This window comes from Rhinolophus ferrumequinum, chromosome 6 (assembly GCF_004115265.2).
Source record: "Rhinolophus ferrumequinum isolate MPI-CBG mRhiFer1 chromosome 6, mRhiFer1_v1.p, whole genome shotgun sequence".
Lineage (NCBI taxonomy): Eukaryota > Metazoa > Chordata > Mammalia > Chiroptera > Rhinolophidae > Rhinolophus > Rhinolophus ferrumequinum.
The window spans coordinates 10,587,627-10,602,500 of NC_046289.1; the positions used below are offsets into that span (position 1 = coordinate 10,587,627).

At 45.9% G+C, this 14,874-nt stretch overlaps 1 protein-coding gene across 1 annotated transcript in view; it reads left to right on the plus strand.

The window, feature by feature from the left end:
• The first annotated feature begins 2,166 nt into the window (after nt 1-2,166).
• The window catches only part of FBLN5 (fibulin 5), a 71,730-nt gene continuing 59,022 nt past the window's right edge, over nt 2,167-14,874 (plus strand). Inside the window, exons 1-5 of the mRNA XM_033109497.1 lie at nt 2,167-2,283; nt 2,836-3,073; nt 7,120-7,174; nt 8,524-8,575; nt 11,480-11,734. Of these exons, the coding sequence (XP_032965388.1) occupies nt 3,057-3,073; nt 7,120-7,174; nt 8,524-8,575; nt 11,480-11,734 (379 nt within the window). The 5' untranslated portion in view covers nt 2,167-2,283; nt 2,836-3,056. The remainder of the gene's footprint in view (nt 2,284-2,835; nt 3,074-7,119; nt 7,175-8,523; nt 8,576-11,479; nt 11,735-14,874) is intronic.

The following is a 14,874-nucleotide window of genomic DNA, read 5'->3' on the forward strand; positions in this document are numbered from 1 at the left end:
AACAGGCACATTGATTTTCTCTCCCTCCTTATCCTATTAACCTTAATAGAAAAATGAGGTAATGGAGTAAGTCATTTAAAACTCTCCCTACTCTACCAAATAGCCCTACATAAATAGAATACATCTTTTTTTGCAATTAAATTAACCTCATAGTTTGAATAGGTAATACATGCTCGTGGTACAACACTCAAATTCTACCAAACGGTGAGTCCTGAAGAGCAAATTTTCCTCTCACATCTCTTCCCCCGCCACCTACCCAATTTCCTTCCTAGAAGACAAGCAATGCTAACAGTTTCTCGTGTATCCTTCAGATGTTTTCTCTGTACACATACAAGCATAACTTGTGTGTACATATTTTTTTCTCTTGAATAGTGGCAGGCTTCACAGAGTTCTACAGCTTACTTTTACACTTCTTAATATATTAGTTTGAGTTAAGTGAAATTACCAATAGTCTACCATTTTGACCTGCAAAATATATGGGAAATCCTTCAATATCAGCACATAGGGAGATGTTGCAGTCTTTTTTTAAAAAAACTACAGTGTAACATCCGGACTTCATACATCCTAAGTGTACGCAGCCTGTGGAACCAGCACCCAGATCAATAATTAGAATAGTACCAGCACCCAGAAGGCCCCTGGGGCCCCTCCCAGTCACTACTCCATTTTGATTTCTTCGTAAACGGAGTCATCCATGTACTCTTATGTGTCTAACTTTTTTTAATTGGTTGCACAAGAGTCCATTGTTGGAAGTCCCTTACCTTATTTAACCCTATTAGTGCCCAACTGATGGACGTTAAGGTTGTTTATAATCTTTTGCTATTATAAGCAATGGGAGTGATAACCAACGTCGTAAGAATAATGGACACAAAAAATGTTTTATGATGGTTAATTTCCAACACATACGAAGTAAATAGAATAAATGGACACTGAATTTCGACAACTATCAACATTCTGCCATCTTTGTTGAGTGTATTTTTAGAATACTGTGGGGGCTGAAAAAAAAGTAATACTTTTCCTCCCATCTTCTACATTCTTCTAGCTGGGCTAACAATCAAATTAACGGAGACAGATTAACAGAAGAAAAATCAAATACACGTGGATGGAGAATTCACATAGGCATGAAAATTGCAAAGACAGTGAGGCAACATTGGGTATATATGACATTGTGGACAGTGGAGAAAATGGGGGGTGGAGGATGGGGCCATAGATTTCAGAAGTGACAATGGGTGATTTACAGGTAGGTGAGGAAGAGTGGAACATACATGGCAGGTGATTTTTGCTAGGCAATCCAGAAACAATGGGACACAGGGGAGAGCTAGTAAACAGCCTGTTAGATGCCCTCTCACTCACCATACTCAATTAAAATTAGGCTGCTGAGGAGAATATCCTAGGATTTCCTTCCTAGGACAGGAGTAGGTCTTTCCCTCTGAATCTCAGGCAGGAAAGGGGGGTGGGGGCAGGTACAGTTTCTTTCTGAGTCCTTTCTTAATTACCAGCTTAAAAATCAGTATCCCAAAAGGCAGCTTCAGGGTGGCAAAACTTTGATCCCCTTCAGCACAATTCCACCTACTTACCACCCATGCAGACTTTGGAGTCACCCCTGTATCAAAGAATAGCTGTGTGACCCTAGGGAAGTTACCCAACCTCTCTTAATGGGGATAATAATTCCTACTGCCCATCATTTCCGTGAGGAGAAAGGACTTCATCAGTGCTTTTACAGCTGTAGGTAGGGATTTGTTGAAGGGCCCAGGGGAAGATGCAGGTGGGGAGGGAGGTGCCTGGGCTCTTGCCAACCCACTTGGTCTTTAATAGAACAGTGTCTTTGGTAAGATTTCATTTGATAAAAAGGGTTCCAATGTTTCTAAAAAGGAAGAATAAAAACGTTTGAAACCACTGATATAATAAATGTAAAGACCTCAGCATCGTGCTTTTAGGTCATTGTCATTCCGCTTTTCCTGACCGTCCTTTTGTCTTTTCAAATCACCTTTTCTCTTGTTAAAATCACTTTCCAGCCAAGGGACACATCTTTCTTTTTGAATGTAAGAAACTTTATTCCAGCTTTCTTGGGATAAAATCGACACCTAACGTTGTGTACGTCTAAGGTGTGCCGCGCGTTGATTTGCTCCATGACACTTTTTAATTAAAGCAAGAACGTGCGGGAGAAGCGCGGGCTGAGGGCGGGGCGGGGCGAGCGTCCCAGGGAAGGTTTGCGTTGCACAAGCTGATGTCTCGAGTTAGCGGCAGCCAGATTCCGTCCTCCTCCAACCCTTCTCCTGGAAAATCGTGAGTCTCCTGTCGCTTGCCCCCAGCCTCTGCTTCATTGGTTCTGGTTTCCCAATAAATCATAAGATGCTAGCTAGTCCCTGTCGCGCTGTTTGTCATGAGTTCAAGTTATTCTCCCAGCGGCGACTCACTTTCCTGGGTGTCCCAATGCCAGGGGCTGCTGGTGTGCTGGGTCCTCGTCCCCCGCCTCGGCTACGACCGCCCAGCCCGGGGATGTCCTCCCTGGGTGGGAAGTAAAGGGTCAACAGGCCCTCCCAGCCCCCCGCACCCCACCCTCCGGCACTTGCCCGCCAATCGCCTCCAGCCGAGATGCTGGGAGCCCGAGTGCGGCTGCTCCGCGGCGGGGAAAGGGCTCTCCTCCCAGCGCTGAGCACTGGGTCCTGGCAGACGCCCCAAGATTGTTGTGAGGAGTCTAGCCAGTTGGTGAGCGCTGTAATCTGAACCAGCTGTGTCCAGACTGAGGCCCCATTTGCATTGTTTAACATACTTAGAAAATGAAGTGTTCATTTTTAACATTCCTCCTCCAATTGGTTTAATGCTGAATTACTGAAGAGGGCTAAGCAAAACCAGGTGCTTTCAACTGTCGGCTCTCCAGTGGCTCCGAGGACCCAGGCTCTCCCCCTTGTCCTTTCCGCGACTCGCTGTCGCCCCCGGAATAAAATATCAGCGAGCCCCACGGGCCCAGAAGAGGCCGAAGTTCAGGAACTGCTCCGAGGGTCCCGCACTGCGACCTCTTCTTTCCCCCTTTGCTTCTCCCGCTCAGCATCTTGGACATGCCAGGATTTAAAAGGTAGGTTCTCCCCTCCGGACTTTCCCTCCAGGGTCTGGAAACCGTCCTGAAAACCTGATGGGTGGAAAATGGCTATGGACTGAGTGAGGCGGTGTCAGGATATTGGAAAAGGCATTAGCTGGTGATGCAATGATATTGTTAATTATAAAAAGCTGCGCCTCTGCAATTTCCATCTTGAAGCCTTCTTTTGGGAGTGGGTATTTTATAAGACAGAGTCCGCGTCCGGGAGAGGTCTGCAGAAACCTCAGAGCTTGTTTCCTCTTTTCGGAAAGGGCAGCAGATTTGTGGGGTGTTTTTAAAAGAATTTATATATATATTGACATTCGGGAGACCAATTACTGGTTCACTAGCAATTATTTTGCTGCGTCGGCTGTTGGACAAGTGAACGGGCAAGCTGAACATCCCCGGGCTGGATTTGCCCTATGCGTGGGATTCACCAAGGGCATACGACCCAGAAGTCTCAAGCTAATGAAAAGTGGGGATTTCAGACGCAACCACATGTAAGCAAACGTTCTGCTGTTCTTTAAGGAAATTGCAGTTCTAGTCAAGTAATCCTTAAACCTTGGAGAACTTTATCTAGATCACATCTGCAGTCTTTATCCAGCAGACTCTTGAAAATGTAACTGCTTTAGACAGATTGTGTGTGTGTGTGTGTGTGTGTGTGTGTGTATGCGCGTGCACATACGCTGAAAACTAAGCTGTAAATGATATCATCCTGGATTGGGGACACACAGCCCTGGGATTCCGTTGGCCTCTCTGGCTTTCCTCACAGTTTAGAGTGATGTACAAAGTGGGTGGACCCACCTGTTTTTGAAAGTTCCAGGGACTAGTTAAGAGCATGAAATGTCACCCCCAACCCCACCCCGTGTTCCTACAGTTAGTTTAGTTTTGGAGTTTTCTAGAGTTTTTCATGACAAGGTGCAACTGTTTGTGACATTGTGAGAGCAGCATGCTTGTGTATTATTTCACTTTTTTGGAAAACCCTCTCGATTAGCCTGGAGCTTACCTGGCCCCCAGGACGCAGCTGTGGCTCTTCCAGGAGGCTGGGTTTGAGGCTGAATCTCTCAGAAGAGACCTGTCCTGGGTTTGCTCTCCCGCCAGAGGGATCAGGGGAGTCGGGAGTAGGGGGAGAAACGGGGTTAGCATGCCTTTTCCACTAACTCTTGAAGTCCACTGTATTCTGTCAGCCTGTTCTGTCTCCAACATAAACGAGACAGGGTTTTATAACTAACCGAGAGGAAACTTCATGTGAAGAAACAGGAAAACATTGAAATTCATAATATACAGCCTGGAAAATAAATTTGTTATTGTTCTTTCATTCCTTCCAGATATAAATCTGGCTGTGGCAACTATCAAAAAGCCCTGGGATTTGGCTCTGCGCTTTATAAGGTCAGAGCTGTCTCCAGCGTTCAGAACCTGGCTCGCGCAGGCACTTAGATGAAATGAAAACCTGTGGACGCTCAGAGTCTTTATTCTTTGGATTGGAGACTAGATGAAGGAATTGGGCTTGCGTCTCCTAGCACCACAGCAGGGTTCTGGTCCCTCTGGATGTCCCCTTAATTCTGGGGCCCTCCAAGTACCCAAAGCTGCTGATTCACATGAGCCTTGTGTCATGGATTGAGTGAGTTTTGTAATCTGCTGAATACTCTTTTTATGAAGGGAGAGATTATAAAGTGGAGGTGTATTTGACAGTAACAGGCCACTGAATCCAACCATGTCCCTGGTCCACTTCTCTACTGATGAAGCCTTCAGGATCACCTCTTCCAGGAAGCCTTCTCTGGAAGGCTTTGCGTGGCTCTCATTGCTCTCAGTGGGTATTTCTGTCAGTGCCCTAAGCAAGGTATATAGATGTTATCAGTTCAGGTGGCTCCCCAGCCAGCTCTCCAGGGCAGCGATTGGGTCATAGTTTCGTAGCTCTTCTGCCTCGGGTCCACATCTGCGTTAGTGGTTGCTCAAATAAATCCCTGTTGAACTGAATAATAATAGCACTAAATAAAACTATATTTGCATAGATTTTTGTATTTTTTTTTACCATCTTTTCCCCCCCCTTCTTCTACCTCCCCCCTGTCCCACTCTGGTTCAAGCCGCTGTTTCTCAGTCTAGTTGTGTAGGACACAGCTCCCTGGCCCATGCTGGTATTACGAGCCTTGCACTGCCCCCCAGGCTGACGCAGTTGGTGGCCAGTCCAGCTGCTGGCCACTCACGACAGCACTCAGCAGCCCGCGCGCCAACCTCTGGCTGCCAATGGCAGCCCAGCTCTTGTTCACAATCTTAGCTGTATAGGGTGCAGCTCACTGGCCCACGTGGGAATCGAACTGGCGACCTTAGTGTTAGGAGCACAGCGCTCTAACCACCTGAGCCACCAGGCCGGCCCTTTTTTTTTTTTTTTTTACCATCTTAACCATTTTTGAGTGTACAGTTCAGTGGTGTTAAGTACATTCACATTATTGTGCAACCCATCTCTGGAACTCTTTTCATCTTGCAAAACTGAAACTCTATACCCATTAAACAACTCCCCGCCTCCTTTCCTGAGCCCCTGGCAACCCCCATTCTGCTTTCTGTTTCTATGATTTTGATTGCTGTAGACACCTCATATAAGAGGAATCATACAGTATTTGTCTTTTTGTAACTGGATTATTTCACTTAGCATGCTGACTTCAAGGTTCATCCAATTTGTAGCATATGTCAGAATTTAATTCCTTTTTAAGCCTGAATAATATTCCATTGTATGTAGACATCACATCTTGTTTATCCGTTCATCTGTCTGTGGACCCTTGGATCGCTTCCATCTCTTGGCTATTGTGAATAATGCGACTATTAACATGGGTGCACAGATTACTCTTTGAGACCCTGTTTTTAATTCTTTGGGTAGATACCCAGAAGTGGGTTTGCTGGATCATATGGTAATTCTATTTTTAATATTGTAAGGAACTGCCAGTCTGTTTTCCTCCAGTGGCTGCACTATTTTACATTCCCATCAACAGTGCACAAGGGTTCTAATTTCTCCACATCCTTATCAACACTTGTTTTCTGCTTTATTAAAAACAATTTTTATTTAAAAATATAGCTGACATACAGCATATCAGTTTCAGGTGTACACCATAGTTATTTAACATTTATATACCTGAAGAAGTGATCGGTGTGGTAAGTCCAGCAACCATCTGACACTGTACCACGCTATCACAATATTATTGACTATATTCCCTATGCTGTACATCACATCCCGTGACTTACTTGTCTCACACCTAGAAATTTGGACCTCTTATTGCCTGTCACCTTTTTGTGTTCTGCTTTTTTGATTCTAACTGTCCTGATGAGTGTGAGGTGGTATCGATTTTGTATTTTTAAAGCGTATTGGCAACTACAGTTGTATTGGACAGAAGCTTGTGAGTGATGAAGGGTAGAAATCGCAGGCTCAGAGAGGTTTGGGGGCTTGTGAATGCAGAGCCATCCTGAACCCCGGTTTCTTGACCCCTCCTAGGTTTTCCTGCTGTGCTTCTTCATGGGGCTGCCCAGGTCCCCTCCTCTTCTCCCTCAGGGCCCGCATGGAGCATGCTCTGGGATTAGGTGACATACCTGTGACACCTTCCTTCCGTGGAACCCAAGTGTTTCATGTTTGCACTTTCCTTTCATCGTTTTGAAAACGTGATGGTTCAGCCACTCTGCATCCGTTGCAGAATAAAGATGTTCAAAACTCAGGCCAGTCTCCCTGTGTAAGGAGGAAAGATCAAAGCAACTGGCCAACATATGGCTAATACCACTGCAGTGGGTTTTAGATTTGTTCTTTGAAACAGCAAAACCCTTTATTTAAAAAATGCCATCTAATGTATTATCGCAGCACATGAAACCAGTAGAAGAGACCTGGTCCTATTTGGGATGGTTGGGGTATCTGGGGTCCCCATTGGTCTTTCCGGAGGCCTCCCCTAATATAAGCACAAGGTGGCATTGCCATTGTAAGCACACGGGCAGCATGGGATCCATTTTGCCCCCAGACCTGGCTCCTGAAAGTATCTTGGGCATTTATGTCAACTTTTTGCACTCTGCAGGTTACTCACTGTCACCATTCTGGCTCTCTGTCTTCTAAGTCCTGGGAATGCACAGGTAAGGTTTTTATTTTGTTAATTATCTAGAAGGTGGTGAAAATCAGGGTGTCCAGCCACGCATTTTAGAATCCTAGGATTGTGAGGGTGTGAGAGGCTTTACAGTTTACCTAAATCTAGCTCTTCATTGTACAGAAATTAAAACTGGGGTTCAGAGACCTTGAGACTTGCCCCAGGTGATGTAGTTCATTGGTGTCAGGGCTGGGATCAGTGTCGTGACTCCTAATCCAAGACTCACAATTGGATCAAGCTCCCTCCTTTCTGTCCCTCGGGAGGGAGGTGGTGACTTATTGTCAGTGTTAAGTCAAAGGTGGTGTTGTAGTGTTTGTGGGCGGTAGTGCCCCTGCAATGCCTACACTTGGCATTAGTCGGCGAGCCAGGGCTGGAACCCAGCTCTCCTGGTTTCCTGAGCTTTATGGCACAGCCTCCTGGCTCTGTGCTCTGTTTCTTTTGCCCCAAGGCTCTAAGACACCTGACCCTACTCCCAGGAATGCAAGCTAAATCTGTCATCTCCACAAACCATCCCACTGCGCAGGGAAGCTGAACTTCTGAAGCAGCAGGGAAGGCCAGGGATGGAGCTCCCACAGTCAGAAGCGCACATCTTCGTCTTATTCCTATAAAACGCTGGGCTCCAGGGTCTTTCCGAATGGCCCACTGTCGACCCCCATGACATTTTTCTAAATGTGTGAAATTGTAACTCAAGTTGTACGTGAAGCCTACAACCCTTGGGGACTGTTGGAGATCTATCTGTTTCTGAAAGCATCTTTATGTAGTCGTCTTGCTCAGGTTGAAACGGAGGAATTTCCCCAATTCTGCTTTTCTTAGAAAACCGACTGCATCACTGAGTAGCTTTCATTTGAGGTACAGACCTCACATTCAGGTTTTCCTTGGGTACAAAGAACTCATACTGGGCGCTGAGAAGGTGAGGTTTAGTAACACCCGAAGTGAATTGATTGCCCTTAATTAAAAGCAGTCATAGCCATTCCCAAAAAGGGATGAACACAGGACGTGCCTCATCTGGCAGATCCGATGCAATTATTACTGCTTTTCATGACTAGAGCATGAAACCATCCGCTAAAAAATGGGGGTTTGGAAGCAATGGTGCAGGAGCTTGAAAAGTAATGGTAAGTGTGTAAGGTAATTACTTGAAAAGTAATGGTAAGGGTAAGAAAATATACAGAAAGGAGCCGGGAGAGGATGACAAATAGCTATTGTAAAACAGCTGTTGGTATTTTGGACGTTTTTTTCCTCTTTATTTCCTGAACTTTCTGTGATGCCATTATAATATTTTTATAGTTAAACAAAGATAAGTAAATTGACCTTGCCTTTTTCTTCTCCCCTTTCCTTCAGCAACAATGCACGAATGGTTTTGACCTGGACCGCCAGTCAGGACAGTGTATAGGTGAGAAGCCACTAAAGACCCTTTGCTGCGTGGGGGCATTCAGGGATAGCCCAACCGCAAGGCCCGTTCTTTCTCCGCTGTTGCTCAATATTGTCAGATCTGTATTAGCCTTGCCCACGGCAAAGAACAGAGTCACGGAATGGTTGGACTCAATGACACCCTTTTAGGCATCACTTTCTTTGTACCTATCACCTTAATTGGGCTAAGCCCCGTGAGGGGGCAAAGGGAACAAGAATTGGTCCCTATCCCCAAGGAGCTCTCTGTCTGTTATTAGTTTCCTATGGCCGCCATAATAAATTGCCTCCAACTTAGTGGCTTAAACTAAGTGTTGTTAACTATAGTCACAGTGCTGTACGTCCAATCCCCAGAACTTATGGTCTTATGAATGAAAGTTTGTACCTTGTACCAGCCTCTGCCTATTCCTCCAGCCTCGAGCCCTTGGCAACCACCATTTTACTTACTATTTTTACAAGTTTGGCCTTTTAAGATTCCACATATAAGTGAGATTATACAGTATTTGCCTTTCTCTGACTTATCTCACTTAACATAATGCCTCCAAGAGCCATCCATGTTGTTGCAAATGGCAAGATGTGCTTCTTTCTTGCAGCTGAATAATATTCCTGTGTGTGTGTATTACATCTTCATTATCCATTCATCCATTGATGGACATATAGGTTGTTTACATACCTTGGCTATTGTGGTGATACTGCAATGAACATGGGAGTGCAGATATCTCTGAGATCCAGTTTTCATCTCCTTTGGATGTATTCCCAGAAGTGGGATTGCTGGATTATATGGTAGTTCTATTTTAAGTTTTTGAGGAACTTCCACACTGCTTTCTGTAGTGGCTGCACCAATTTACATTTCCACAGAATTCAGTTTCTTGCGGCTGTAGGACTGAGACCTCGTTTCCTTGCTGGCTGTCAGCTGAGGACCTTTCCCAGTTTCTAGAGGCCTCCCTCATTCCTTGGCTCACGGTCCCCTCTTCCATCTTCAAAGCCAGCTCTGTGAGTTAAGTCCCTCACGTGCTTCAGATCTCTTTCCGCTGTCACATCTCTCTGACCAACCCTTCTGCCTCTTCTTCCACTTTTAAGCAATTACGTGATTATACTCGTCCACCCAGATGATGCCCCATTTTTAAGTCAGCTGATTAGCAACTTTAATTCTACCTGCTGCCTAATTCCCTTTTGCCACGTAAGCCAGTGTAGTCATAGGTTCCCAGGATTAGCACAGACATTCTGGGAGCTGTTCTCGTAGCATACTATCTTATGGGAGAGGTAGCCCTAGATGGCGTGAACTCTACAGTAGGAATACAGTCATGGCCAAGTTGAGGTGATAGCAGTGGTCCCTGTAAAAGGAGGGGGGTAAGTAATGCCTTATGTCTGGGGTCAATAAAACCTTCTTGGAGGTCACATTTGAATCGAGTATACTATACACCTACATGTATGTATAATATGCACATACATGTATGTACATATGTATATATAGAAAGCCAATTATATATATGAGATTATATATATGAGAAGAATGAGTAAGATCCTGAGAAATGGCATTTCAGGAAGAAGGAAGAGCATAAGCAAAGTCCAAGGATAGAAAGGACATTCAGAGTATAGTTTGTTGTGGATGGTGCCTCGGGTATATAAAAAGAATAAAGCAGCCCCACTTGCCCCCACCTCAGGGATGTATATAGCTTTTTAATTATATTTGATTCAGGCCAAATCATGAGTCTTCCCTGAGCTCACACCAGCTCAGAGAATCAGAGGGTAGATAGATGGTTTAAAAAAATGACGAGCGGTGAGGAATAAAACCCTGCCGTGGAAACCGAGGCTTGCATTCTGATTTAAAGGGAAGGGGGATGAGGTGCTGAAGGACGCAGAGAGAGGCGGCTGCCATCTTTTCTGGTCCACCAGTTTTACGGATGATTTTAAGCCGACAGCTAGTGAACGAGGCATTCAGGGCCTCATCTTTTCCCTTTCCTGAGGTGGGAGTTGGTGTGAGCTGTTCTCAGGTGAGATGGCTGGGGTGAGCTGTCAGGATTCAGGCATCACTCCCCCAGCTTCTGGTCCCACATGAAGCAGACCCCAGCGCTGGTGAAAGGGGCCCAATGTGTGGGGACCAGGTCAGCTGCTCTTACTGGAGCCAGAGTTCAGGCCTCCCCTAACCCTGCCCTGCAAGGCTGATTTTCTAGAGCACCTGCCTCACCTTCTAGGCATAACAAGCAGAGCACCAGCCTGGTGCTAATGGACCCTGTTTGCTGGCACAGTGTGAGCTGACTTTCAAGTAAGGCTCTACTTGACACGTGACTAGCTCGTGGCCAAGCCTTGTTTTTCTTGACGTAAGGGACTCTTTCGTCCCTGCCCAGCTGTTATTTGGAGTAGAAATGGGAATGATTCTTAGGTCTATCCCAGTGTTTCCTGAGTATCCTATTGGCACATGAGTACTTGAGATGGTACACACCCACAGAAAAGCACTCTGTATTTTTGTAGTTATATATTTACTTTTACTGATAGCTTCTATTTATGCGAATTGATAATGTTTTCATTTGCTGGAGTCATGTAAAATTAAAAAAAATACATTTACTTGTGTTTCAAATGTGGGTTCATTTTTTTAAAAAGTATTAAGCACGTGGTAACACAGGTTTTGGTGGCCAAGGCCAACATCGTGATGGTGGTATTTGATGGCTGATGTTTGGCTGACACTGGTCAATTTGATTCAACTCAGCCAACCTGTGGGAGTACCAGCAGGTGATGGACCAGGCATTGCCCTAAGTGTTTGGGAGCAGATGCTGGAAAAGAGTGTTTTGGGGTCCTTCATAGCTCTCTTGGTACAGAGCTCTGCTTAAATAAGCCCCATGCACAGCATGGCCAGCGACCACTAACGTTCATCCTTTCTGCGACCTTCCAGATATCGATGAATGCCGGACCATCCCTGAGGCCTGCCGAGGCGACATGATGTGTGTGAACCAAAATGGCGGGTATCTGTGCATCCCCCGAACCAACCCAGTGTATCGAGGGCCCTACTCGAACCCCTACTCAAACCCCTACTCAGGTCCGTACCCAGCAGCTGCCCCACCGCTGCCAGCTGCAAACTACCCCACAATTTCGAGGCCTCTCATGTGCCGCTTTGGATTCCAGATGAATGAAGGCAACCAGTGTGTGGGTGAGTAGCCCAGAATCTTAAGCTTCCTGTCCACTGTGGTCTGCTGAAGGCCACGTCCTAATCCAGCAGGTCCACCCCAGTGGGGTGTTAGCTACCTTCAATGCACCATTGAAACAATGGCTTACTTTCTACATAGTTTTTTCATTTTTAGCAGCCTGAATCTCTGGGTATCCTCCCATCTAAGGAGTAGTTTAATTTGCTGTCTTAGTGACAGTTCTCTAGAAAGCCAATTTGTTTTTTCTTTATTTTTTTCCATCCATCCATCCATCCATCCATCCATCCATCCAGCGATCCATCTTTCAGTCATATCTATTTGTCATCTACCTGTTTAAAGACCAAGCTCATATTTTCTCTATTCAATAACAAATGCACATGGTCAAACTTAGTAAGTGAATCCCAGAGAGAGATCTAGAAAGGAAGAGTGCTTTCTCTTCAACACTCCTTGAATGGAGCATATGTTCCAGAAATAAAGGAAGCCTTCAGGGCCAAGACCAACTGTTCTGGAAAGAAAGTGGGTTCATTGAGTGTAAACCAAAATCTTTTTGGCTGAAAGGAGCATCGCTGATGGGGGCTCATAGCGAGAGTAGACCTCCGGGGCAAGCAGACACCATCTGCCATGAGGCCCCAAAAGAGTTGGAGAGTGAGAGATGTGATGGGTGCGCAGTGAGCTTTGGCCAGTGGGGGTCTGGCGGAGGGTTACCTGGAATCCTCCCTGGTGGCTTTGGCTGTGGTCAGACCAAAACCTTTGGGAGACCAAAGTCTTCTCCAGCTTTGGGAGATGGTCTAGAGTGGTGACGGCTCCAAACTTTTTCTCCAAAATCTTTTTGCACCTAGACCCCCCTTATATACATATTTATAAATTACATACATATCCTGTGATGCTAATATGATTTGGGAAGTATAGAGCGTACATAAGAAATAGAAAAATTGAAAGGATGTGATAAAAATTAATGTGAATTGAAGTTCTTGTAGTTTCTTCCTTTATCCCAAAAGTTTGGGAAGGCATCAGTCTGCTTAGTGAGATTTTTGTTGGTCCCATGTTAGGGCTCTGGAATGTTGAGCTGTAACCAACTGTTAGAGAGGCTGGGTTGGTAATTTTGTAATGTCTCCTATATGTTCATGCAAATGAATGTGCATTTACATTTGAATACATGCAAATAATATGCAAACAAGTGTTCTTCAGCACCACAAGGTACAACTGGATACTCCTGAACCCAAACTTCTTCATTCTCACTGGTCTCAAGGGGTGAAGTGTGGAGGGGGAAAGGAAGGGAGAGGGAGGCGGGGTTGCTGGTTGCTGGTCACTTTGAATATCGATGACTGTACAAAGGGAAAGAGCGCGGGGTCCAGTCAAGCCATGGACTGAAGCTTTGGTGGAGACGATGGTCACACACTTGTTTATAACAAGCAGCAGAACACTGGAGCATTTTAACTGGCAGGGCCTGGTACCATCCTTAACTTTAGCCTCTTCCTTTTATGGAAAAGGGAACGTGGACTCCAGAGAGCTAGGTAACTGCAGAGGTGGGTTGGGAGTCCAGCTCTTCTGCCCACCAGTCCACATTCTCCTCTCTCGTCTGGTAGAGAAATGATCCCAACAGCAAACGAAGAGAAAGTGAGGCTGGGGTAGAGGCACGGCCTTCCGGGACGTCCTGTGGGGCTGGAACAGCCCCGTGACCTGAGCACCTCTGCAGGGAGGAAGGGGGCGTAATGGCAATTAGAGTGAGGCTCTCCAGGTTTTCCAGGGGGGCTGCTCCACCTGATGTCTTGGGCAGTCTCCCAGGGCCCCTGTTGTAGAGCAGCTGGGAACTGCTGCAGCGCTCTCTGAAGCGCCCCCCCTGCCACCCCCCCCCGCCCCCAAGACCTTTTTCCAGGATCCTAGTGCCCTGGAGAATAAGGACAGGGCTGCGAAACCTATTCTTCTCCTGGTCCCTATGATGTCATGCAGTTTGTACAGCTCCAAACCTGCCACACGGGACATGTGGAACCCTCATAATGGCCCTTTTGTAAGAAAAATACAATCTAGGAACCCTAGCGAGGACTGGCACCAGGCCCATCCGTTTCCAGAAAGTCCAGCCTTAGGCATTCATAAGTTCAGAGTTCTTTCTAACTTCCCTTTCCTCCACCCCATTGTTTCCTGATTTACAGAAGTCCTTCTGGGCCTGGAAAGAGGTGGTGTCATGGGGAGGGGGCAGGAGAGGGGACAGGGAAGGGAGTCTCTTTCCACCACTTTCCCTCCAGGAACCAGGATGCGAGAGGCGAGCCTGGGAACAGGCAGTGGGCCATCTAGGCCCACAGGCAGCAGAAGAGGGGGGAGGACCCGAGAGAGGGCGTTGTGGTCATTGCTGGAGAAGGAGAAGGTTGGTGTTTCCCAGAACGTAGGTCTGAACCTGTGGAGGGAGGATGGAACAAGCGGTGGTGTGCAGTCGGGGAGAATTGGGAAACATTTCTGAAACTTCGGTGTTCTAGGAGAGGAGGACCACATCTGCAAAGGAATGTCCTCTTCCTCCTCCTCAGAATGAAAAATGATAAACAACCATAACAGCAGCAGTAGTAGCAGCAGTAATAATAGCAAACATATATAGTGCTGTGTGCCAGGATCTTTCCATGAATTAACACATTTAATCCTCACCACAACCCTATGAGGTAGGATTGCTGTTGTACGATAAGGACCCAAAGCACAGAGAGGCTAAGAAACCTGTTGAAGGTCACATAGGATAATGAGGGCCAAGCAGATTTTGAACCCATTCAGGCTCTGGATGAGGAAACTGAGGTTCAGCAAGATAAAGATTTGTTCAAAGCCTCTCAGAGAGGCAGTACTGGACCATGATTAAAAACTAGGTCCTTCTCTTCTTTTTAAAAACTTTTTTATTTTTTTGTAATTACTAGTTTTGTCCTATAAAACTTTGAACCTGGACTGCAAAAGCAGAGAGAACATACTGAACAGTTACCTACTTATCACCCAGCTTCGGTCATTATCAGCAGAGACCCAGTCTCATTTCTTCCTTACCCTAGCCCTGTGGATTTATTTAAAGCAAATCCCAGGTATCATATTTCATCCTTAAATACTTCAGAGTGTATCTCTCAGAGATAAAGATTCTTTTTAAAAAAGCCACAATACCGTCATCAAACATACAAAAAAC